Source organism: Meleagris gallopavo, chromosome 2 (assembly GCF_000146605.3).
Source record: "Meleagris gallopavo isolate NT-WF06-2002-E0010 breed Aviagen turkey brand Nicholas breeding stock chromosome 2, Turkey_5.1, whole genome shotgun sequence".
Taxonomy (NCBI): domain Eukaryota; kingdom Metazoa; phylum Chordata; class Aves; order Galliformes; family Phasianidae; genus Meleagris; species Meleagris gallopavo.
The window spans coordinates 81,638,203-81,648,385 of NC_015012.2; the positions used below are offsets into that span (position 1 = coordinate 81,638,203).

Here is a 10,183-nt window from a genome sequence, read left to right on the forward strand (position 1 = left end):
GGTAATTCTGGGTGTCGTCAGTTTACTGTGCCCTAAACAGGGGATGTGATCACTTAGATCTTAAGCTAGGGTGCACGCTAGCTGATGCGTGGCTTGCACTGAATGGTTTTATAATTTTAAACATAAGAAGTACAGATAAATACAATACATTACCATATTAAAGAATACTCCAATAGAAATAAATTAAACCACTTAATTTTATTGATGATTGAAATACTGTTGCAGGATTAGGGTTTTTATTTTTTTCTTTCTTTTTAAGGTATTAAGTGAACATGGAGTTGGAGAATTCTTTAGTTAGGCTTCAGAATTTAAGTCTGAAGGATGAAATGGGCTCCCGTTACTTTCAGTATTCATTATCAGCTTCCTTTCTTCCTGATAGCAAAACAGGACCAAGACCCACTTGTATATGTCAAAAACCCATAAGAAGAGCTGCAACTTTTATAATTCTCAGTTTAGGCATGATTTTCTCTCCCTTGCCAGGATTCATGGTAACACAATCAGGTGAAACAGAACTTTTAAAACTCAAGTCAGCTGTTAACACTCATTCACACTTGCCTGTATGCTTATGTTTATCAATGAGTGAAACTAATACTAAAACAGTATATTCTGAAATGGTAATCCTTTTTCATTTCCAGTAAAAAAAGGAAAGAAAAAAAAAAAAAAAAAAGAAGAAGACTCCCACTGAGCATTCAACTTTTTCAACTTTTAATTGGGATTTTAGGTTTATAATTCCTTTTTCCTTTTCTAATTGGTGAGGCGGTTCTGACTTCTTAAGTTCTTGCTTTTCTTTCACAAACTGTTTCAGTGTCAGGTTTAATAGACTGAGTTAAGATACTGTACAGTAATTGCCTGTAATGATCATGTAAGCTTTAGAAAGAAAATTAGCAGAGAATACATCCCTCTGGGTGAACGTTGACTTGCTGGAAGTGAACCAAAAGAGGAAATTACTGGACAAACATAAAAGCAAGGCATTTCTTATGGCTCTCTGGAAATTTCTAAACTCTCTAAGCTGATTAGAATTTTGGAAATGAAAGTAAACAAAAGAACCCCAGATGAATTTGCAGTTATAGTATCATTATGGCTTTTTAATTTTAGCTAGGTAAACAACCTGCTTTTTTTGTTCAGAGTGATTAATATAAGTGTGTTCCAGTTCATTTAGACAAGGCAGTCGCAGTAGCTCCTTTTCCTGAGAGGCGGAAGTTTGTGAATCAGTTATTCCTGAGTGCTGTAGGTGGCTATCAGGAAGCTGGGGAGTGACATTTCCTTAAGATCCAAATTACAGGGAACAATTGTTGATAAAGTGAACCAATGTGATCTTTAGAATCAATCCTTCAGTCACTGCTGACAAAAAGGAAGGAGAAAAACTATCTCCAGGGTGGTCTCTGGTACTAATATTGAACTGCTACTGCTTTCGTCCTCAGAAATTAGTTTTTCTCTTGAATTTGCAATTCAACAGAAATGATCAGTGAAAGTACATAGAATCTCCATAATTATGTTTCTACAGATTGACTTTAGTAATGCATGCTTCTCAGGGAGACTCTGACAATTTATTTTAATTCCTTTTGAAGTGCACATGATTAGAAAGTGGAAAAAGGTCTCTATAAAACTAGTCTTCCTTCTGTTATTTCAGATACCAACTTACTAGTTTGAGAGTCTCGATGCTTCTTTCAATTTGTAGTTATGAACAATTCAGTTGAAATGGAAAACACAGATGGTTGTTTTTAACTTGAGCTATAAACGGAATTTGTCAGTCTCCTATCAGAATAAAATATGATCATTTAAATTCAAACGTGAAGTTTAATTATAATTTAACAGAATCATTTTTGAAGGACAGTTTTTACAAGCACTGATTATTTGTCACCAGAAGCTAGTGCTTTAAACTTAGGCAGTGTTTAAACATACACTGGAATTGTATCTTAATTCCACCTGAACATGTAAATAGGCATTTCAGTGATAAGTCTACTGCATTTACTCAACTCATCTAATAGCTTACTTATTGTATTGTTTAGATGTTTTTTTCTGTGATCAAGAAAAGCGTATGTAACCTGTACATCTTATACATTACTCCCAAAGGGGTTAACAGGTCCTGATGGATCACCAGGTGCCACAGGACCGAAAGGACAGAAGGTAAGAATAATATTATATATAAAACGACTTAGGGGTCCTGGCTGATGAAAAATTTAACGTGAGCCAGCAGTGTGCATTTGCAGCCCAGAAAGCCAATGGTATCGTGGGTTCCATCAGAAGAGAGGTAGCCAGCAGCATGCGAAAGTTGATTGTCCCTGTCTGCTTTGCTCTTGTGAGGACCCATCTGGAGTACTTCATCCAAGTCTGGTGACCCCAGCACTGAAGAGATGTGGAGCTTCTGGAGATGGACCAGAGGAGGGCCAAGAAGATGATCAAAGGGCTGTAGCACCTCCTATGAAGATAGGCTGAAGGAACTGAGCTTGTTCAGCCTGAAAAAGAGAAGGCTGCAGGGAAACCTCATGCAGCGTTTCAGTATTTAAAGGGAGTTTGTAAATATGAGAGAAATCAACTTTATACAAGGGTAAATAGTGATAGGACAAGGGGAGACGGTTTTAAACTAAAGGAAGGAAGATTTATATTAGATGTCAGGGGAAATTCTTTGCGGAGTGAGTTACAGCACAGTGAAATGCTGGAATAGGTAGCCCATAGAGGCTGTGGATGCCCCATCCCTGAAGATGTTCAAGGCTGGATGGGGCCCTATATAACGTGATCTAGTACTTGATCTAGCTGTTGGCAACCCTGCCTGTGGCAGGGTTGGAATTTGATGACCCTTGAGGTCCCTTCCAATCCAAGCCATTCTGTGATATGATAGTTATTTTAGTAGGATTTTTGTTTGTCTCTGTGCAACTAATGAGATGATGCAGCCTTTCTTACAGTATTAAAAATCTGTAGGATGCAGTTTCATAGGCCCCTTTCCCGCAGTCCAAAGGAACTCCCATTCTCTCAGCAAGCAGTAATGAACGGTGATGTTACATAGATGGCATAAAGATTGAGCATCTTCAGTAGCTATGAAGCTCTTCACCTCCTATTTGATTGTAATAATTTCATAATCATATGCAATGGGAACAAGAGCAGAGAAACCTGACTTCATCAGCAATCAGACAAATGAAGAATACATCAGAAATTATAGTAACTAGTATGTGTGAATTGATTTTCCTGAGAAAAAAGACCCAATACCTTATCTTGCAGAATGTGTCACTGAATTATACCCATCAAAAGATTATTTTCCTGTGTGTTGTATACAAAACTTTGTTCTAATTTCTCTTGAAAAACTCAATTTTTTATCTTTTGAAGGGTGAGCCAGGACCTCCAGGTGCTCGTGGACTTCCGGTAAGTCTTAAGTTTAGTACCTGAGGAGGCTTTTTAGACCTGAAATCTAAAAAGCCAAAAACTATTTGAGTTTTCAAAGAACTCCTAGAAAAATAAAGTAGCCTGAGGAACCTTTTATCATTACATGAAAATGTGGAGGTATTAGTGAAGAGGACGCATTTGATTTGTATATTGTAGAAAACAAAGGTATGTCCTTGACGTGGTCATAGTTTTGGAAGCATTGCCACTGTTGATTTCCATCTACTTGTCAAAATGCTGTAGAGACAAGATAGCCCATGATTTATTTGGATAAATTTATTTACCTACAGTCATACTATTTCAGCTCTTCATCATGTCTTTAAATAGCCTCACTGAACTTTAAATTATGTATAGGACTTTCTGTGCCATTCCATATGAGAGCAAGACAACATATGAGAAAGGACATGCAAAAAATGTTGTTCAAATTGACATACAGATGAATTTAGCATTTATCTTTAGGGTTTATAAAGAATTGTGAATTCCAGAAATTTAATGAGGTTAGAGAAGTGAATAATGTTTGGTGTCTAGAAACTTAGATGATGCAGGGAACCAGGAAAATGTGTACTGGAACAACGTGAGTGGTGTAAAACTGTAAAAAGGGCTACACATAAAGAAAACTTAATTAAGGTTTAGATTCCTTTTGGAGATTATACAAAGGGGATTATCTAAAGGAGGCATTATTTTCCCACATAATAATAATTTTCATGAAATTCTGTATCTTTTTTTCATTTTGATACTTGTCCATAGAGGAAATAGCAATGCTATTTTTGAAGAGGTTACATTATAGAAATGTTCAGACCTAAGATGAATCAATCTATCTGGACATTTGCATTTGATTTTCATGGATGCTGTTTCTTGCCTGAAAATATGAGCCCGATTTAAACATATAATACCTTTACAATGGCTGGAAAATCTGTAGATTTGATGTTTAAGCTAAACTTAGTCACAGATAATAGCAAAACTGGGATAGCTTTTGGGTAAAATGAAAGGCCTGAATTTCCCTGTTAGTTTTTTGTTGTTTTCATTTTTTGCTGTCAAATAGTTGGTGAAACTATTTGCTGGTAATTTTCAGTACTTTTAAAATAAATAGCTAGGATGGAGAGTCAGATTATCAGATTTTTTATTCAGATGACATGGGAAAAAGCATACGTGAAAAGAAATATATAAAAGAAAAAGTAGGGAACTGTAAAGTGAATTAGGGGTTAAAATACTGTAGTATGAACATGTTCAGAGGAGGGCCACAAAAATGATCCAAAGGATGGAACAGCTTCTCCATGAGGACAGGCTGAGAGAGGTGGGTCTGTTCTGACTCGATAAGAGGAGGTTCTGGAGAGACCTGAGAGTGGCTTTCCAGTATCAAAAGGGAGGCTATGAGAAAGAAGGGGACAGGCTCTTTAGCAGGGTTTGCTAAAGGTGGTAGGATGGGGGGAATGGTTTCAAACTAAAAGAATGGAAATTTAGATGGATATAAGAGAAAAGGTTTTTACGACAAGGGAAACAGGAACAGGTTGCCCAGAAAGGTGGTGGATGTCCCATCTCTGGAGACATTCAAGGTCAGGCTGCATGGGGCTCTGAGCAACCTGATGTAGCTGTAGGTGTTCCTGTTCATTGCAGGGGAGTTGGACTAGTTAGCATTTAAGGGTCCCTTCCAACTCAAATGATTTTATGATTCTATGAATTCAAATAAGAAATAACTTGAAATATGCAGTATTTCATTTTATAATTAACAGACTAATGTGAGATGGAATCATTTATGAACCTTTAGAAAAAATGGATATGTAAAATATACATAAAGAAGTAGAAATAGAGATGTTACTATGAGAAAGCAGCAAACTGGACAACTTAGCAAAGTGAATGCTGATTCCACTCAGAGTACTGACTCGATTCAAGTCCATATTCTGACCATATTTTTTAGGCTGTAAAATCATAGATCTGCTGAGATTTTGAACCACTGTTGAAAGTTCATCAACCTTTAGAGCATCTCTCTGCTTTGGTGACATGCTTCAGTGATCATCAGTAGAGATTGCCTCCGGAGTTGTTCTGCCACTACTTAACAAGAAGTTGGACACTGTATTTAAAGATAAATCTGCAGGAATATTTATAGTGGAGAGAATGAGAATTGTCAGTCATATAAAGGTAAAGCGAAGAGGGTAATAAAACTGGAAACTGTCATTACCCTTGTAATGAATAAGGCTAAGGTTAATTCTTAGTCCTCTGATTTTAGGAAGGAGTCCAGTGTTTGATTTTCTGGCTTCATGATTAGCTTCCATATGCTGAATCTGTATGGAAAGTTTAATGCTTTTAGGGAAATTCCACATATATGGGCTTTTGTTTTGTTGAATGGCTTTAAGCTGCTGTAGAAATAGAACTGTTAGTGAAATTTTTTAAATGCCAGTCGTCTTGCCTTTAGTGAGATTTAAACTTATTTTGTGCTAATGAAACCTAGAAAGAAAAGAAAGCAGGGTTGTCAGAGTGGGAGTGCTGGAGTGTGATTATTCTAATTCTCAGATTCAGATATTTTTTGAGAAACTATCATCACATGTTTGAAGCTGGTTTTACCTTCAAGGGTTTTTGGCTTGATCTGAGAGAGTTCATTTACCAGAAACATAGAAATGAGTCTGCATACTAGTTGAATGATTGTGTGTTTAAGTGTAATTATGCCCTTTTTGAATTCACTCAGTGGTCTTTTGTAAGTAAGGGCTGGATCGTTATCCAAAGACCCCATTTCTCACAAGAATAAACTGTTTTGCGTTAAAATGCTAGGTGCAAACAAAGTCAGAAGTCTTAGCTGTAACATTTATTACTTATGCTTCAAGCTTAGCCAGTGGAATTTGTTGTCAAAGTCAGAACTGAAATAAAAAATATGAAGTATCTGGAGTTTTAGTGATAGCGTTTCCATTTCTGCTTCTGTCACATTTTGTTTCTGGCAATCTCAGTTTCCTTTTATTCTCCCTTTCCTCTGTTCTTTTCCTGCTTCATCATTTAATTTTAACATACTCTTCTTGTCTCATCTCTTTTGCTGATAATCTCTCAAATGACACATTTACAAGCTAAGTAGAATACTTTTGATCAGTTCATAATTTACCACCAAATATACTAATACCTCTTATGTGCTCCTTGCCAAGAGACATGGGGGTTGTGCTAGATTCAATGCATGTATTACACCCTTTGGTTCACTCTCTCTCAGGCTCCCTCTAACTTTTCTACTAGTTGATGTATTACTTTTATTTTAGAGATACAAAATACTGCTAGGACTGTGAATATATAGTGTACAAAAAATATTGTAAAGTCTATCAAAGCACAGCTTCTTGCACTGATTGCACATACAAAAACCAGTCTGTGATTCTGCGGTGGGTGGCAGCAATGTGGATGCACTTAGCAGATCTGTGGGGTATTTTCTTCTGAATAGGCAGTTACAGATTGGAAATTACTGCCTAAGCCCATGCACTCCATGTGCCCCGTGGAGTGTGCTCCTTTAAAGCTGGTGGCAGGGACCAGACTGTGTGGATGTAAAGGGGCTTCTCTTTAGGCACAGGCAGAGGCATGAATGGAGGCAGTTGTGAGAGGTCACTGGTTGCTGTGTGTAGGTCCTTACTGGCTGGAGCTTTCAACTCCCTAACTGGCTCTGCTTGTAGGGAGTTTATGGCCTGAAGAAGCAGGGCAAGGGGAGAGACATGGATTGCTGAGGGCAGCACTGGGCCCCTGCTTCTCCTAGTTAGTGGGTAAGGAGATACAATGGAATGGGCAGCATGGGAGCAAGTGGCTTCTCCTGGGCTTGTGTGCAGCTCACACAGTCAGTAGCCATAATTGTTTTTCTGTATCACTGCCTTTCACTGTTACGTTATGAAGGTGATAATCAAATTGTCAAAGTGATGCTCATTAGGAACCTGCATGTACTTGTCTTCTTTCTTGCAGTGGCAGGTGGCATAGTGTAATACCAGGTATGCGAAGCATCGAGGGTAGGATTTGTATAATTAAATATAGGCAATGTAATAAATTGCAGGGAGTACTAAGTAATAGCAAAGGAATCGTGTACATTAGGCTAGATGAAAAAGCTTATTTTCTGCTGTGTGTTAAGTGAATAAAATGAAAATACTCTCTTAAATAATTGGAATTTTCCCTGTGTTGCATCAGTATTTCTCAAGACAACGTTGCAGATGCAAATTCAGTTTGGTATTTATGGACTTTTAAGTGCCACTTAGCCCAGGTGCTTCATTATATCAAATCTACTGAAGCAAGTTTATGATTTTTGTGTTCCAGTGTTTCGTACACTTTATTGACACTGTTCCCTTAAATATTCAGATTTCTTTAGAAATGCAAACTTAGAGATCTGTTTTTGCAGAGGAGAATCATTTTCCAAATAAGCAGAAACACGTTTGTTTGTTGGATACTTCTCATTAAAATGACTCAGAGCAATACTAATAAAAAATGTAAGCATGAGAAGTTCTTTCTAGCTACCAAAAAGCACCACTTCAATCAATTTAGACCCTGGGGAAGTACAGGCAAAAAAAAACAACAAAAAAAATCCCAACAGTTTATTTTCTTCCCTATTATCTATTTAAATGCCCTGTTAGTAGAATATGATTATATCATAAATGTGTCTATTTTGCTGTTTGACAATTAGCTAAGCTCAAAGGCTTTCATTTCTACATTCTTTTGATGATGCGTGTGTTTATAAATATGCACATAGAAATACTAGCGTGCTAGTGGAAGGAAGCTTAATCAATAATTTATTTTTTTCTTCAGATGTCGATTACCTAATAATAAATGCCTAACAACTGGTTAAACGAGCTTTCAGAATCATTCTGCAGAATCAAACACCAGGGTTTTCGTGCTTTTTACTGCCACGTATTTTCTTTTTCTTGGTAAACAGCACAACTAGGTGTGAAAACCTCTCCACATTTCTGACTTTTTTTCATATTTCACAGGGAAAGGGTCTTCTTGGACCACCTGTAAGTATCATCTTTACAATTCATAAATATACTGTTTATTTTTTTAAAATCTGTTAGATAATTATTCAGTTTAAATAAAGTAATACGAAGAAAAAAGGGACTGGTTTATTTCTGGTGTTCTATGTCTGCTATATATACTTTCTTCATCTGTTAATGTCATTGGGCAAGAATAATGGTGTCTGAAGGCATAATTTGTTGTTTGAGAAAATGCTATGTTCACTCTCCTCAAATGCTTGTTGTACAGGTATTGTATGATATAAAATTACTATTTAACTTGGTTGTTACAGGGTCCAGCTGGTGCTGCAGGACTGCCTGGTGAAGTAGGCCGTGCTGGCCCGCCTGTAAGTACTGCTGTGTTTGCTAAAAGTTTTAATTTTATTTCTTCTGTCCTTCTGTAGTAAATTCATAGATCATTTCTGTTATTTGGTATGAATATGTGATTATTTGTTACCATTATGACTATGAATCAATAGAATTTTTTTAATTTAGGGAGATCCAGGAAAAGAGGGCCGCCAGGACCACCGGGACCACCAGGCCCTCGAGTAAGTGTATTTAATATGTGCTAACGTCTGAGTTATATACTATCAATGCTGCTTGAATGAGTCTTCAACTTAAGTCCCACAACACAGTACCAACTTAAGGATTTCAGCAAAATACGTCAAATCATACATTCTTGTGTTCAAAATCTGCAGTACAACTTATGTAATGATATCAATTTGTCTGCTTCCACTTAGAAAGCATATTTCTAGTCCTTCTTCTTATGAAAAATATTTTGAGATGCAAACACTGCAATTTCTGTGATCATGTATTCCCATTTCTGCAAATGGTCTTAAACTGTAACTTTTGCAAGTTTTAAATTTCCCTGTGTGTTATAGTACATGTACTCTTTGTTGGACTTCAGCAGTGGTAGTTCTGGTAGAGGCAGACTACTCTCTGCTAGAAAAGAATTATTTGGCTAAAGAGCTTGAGTAATGTATGCTTACAGGTGCTACTTATTTTTTCTGTTGCCCGCTACTTGTAAGAGATGTAAGAAAACTACATCAGTTTTACCTCTCTAGGAAAATGGTTGTCCTCTCTGAGCCTCTTAGGAAGAGGAATGTTTGTTATGCCTTTATGTTGTGGCTAGTTACCTGCCCAGGGAGCATCTGGCAGGCACAATTGGAGGCTGCGGGCTGTGAAACGCAAACTTGAAGAAAAGTTTGTCACACTAATACCTCTTTTAAAGCTGTACTGTTTCTCTGCTGAACAAACTCTTAAGTCTATAAGCTTTATCTAGACCTTGTCTCTTGTCTTCATAAAAGTTACCAGAGTGTTGAATGAGACATGGTTTAAAAAAAAAACAACAGTGAATGATAACATGGAGAGGGGTATTTAGGAAACATAAAAAGACAGTTAGAAAGGAACCCTCAGTAATTGTGTATGCTTCCTCTATTCACTGATAATTTTGTCATCAAGGTTTCTGAAGTTACACAGGTTCAATCCAGTTACTGATCCCTATCATACCTTCATTTTTTTTTTTAAAGTCCTTTTGTATTAAAAGACAGTAGTTCAGTTCTTAAACTCCCCTGCTCCTTTCTGAAATAGTCTTCCATTCTACTGAGCTTTGGAGAATCCAGCAGCTGCTGTGAAGTCATATTTCTCCCTGTTGTGTCTCATAAGCCTCCTATGAACTTCCATCAATTATTTGATTTAATATGAGAAATGGCCTTTCTCCCCCCAGCTGAATCCATCTGGTTGTACAGAGGTCTCTAGTTTACTGCAGTTCCAGAAACTGGCAGGCATGTCACTCACCTACCAGTTCTTGCATTGTGAGATTATTTTCTCTGAAAAGATATGTTTGTTTTTTTTTTTTTTCT

General features: G+C 37.0%; 1 protein-coding gene across 1 annotated transcript in view; it reads left to right on the forward strand.

Annotated features, from left to right (window-relative positions):
• The window catches only part of COL9A1 (collagen type IX alpha 1 chain), a 66,695-nt gene that overhangs the window by 21,423 nt on the left and 35,089 nt on the right, over positions 1–10,183 (forward strand). Inside the window, 6 exon segments of the mRNA XM_010707760.3 lie at positions 2,074–2,127; positions 3,322–3,357; positions 8,304–8,327; positions 8,615–8,668; positions 8,817–8,826; positions 8,829–8,869. Coding sequence (XP_010706062.1) covers positions 2,074–2,127; positions 3,322–3,357; positions 8,304–8,327; positions 8,615–8,668; positions 8,817–8,826; positions 8,829–8,869 — 219 coding nt within the window.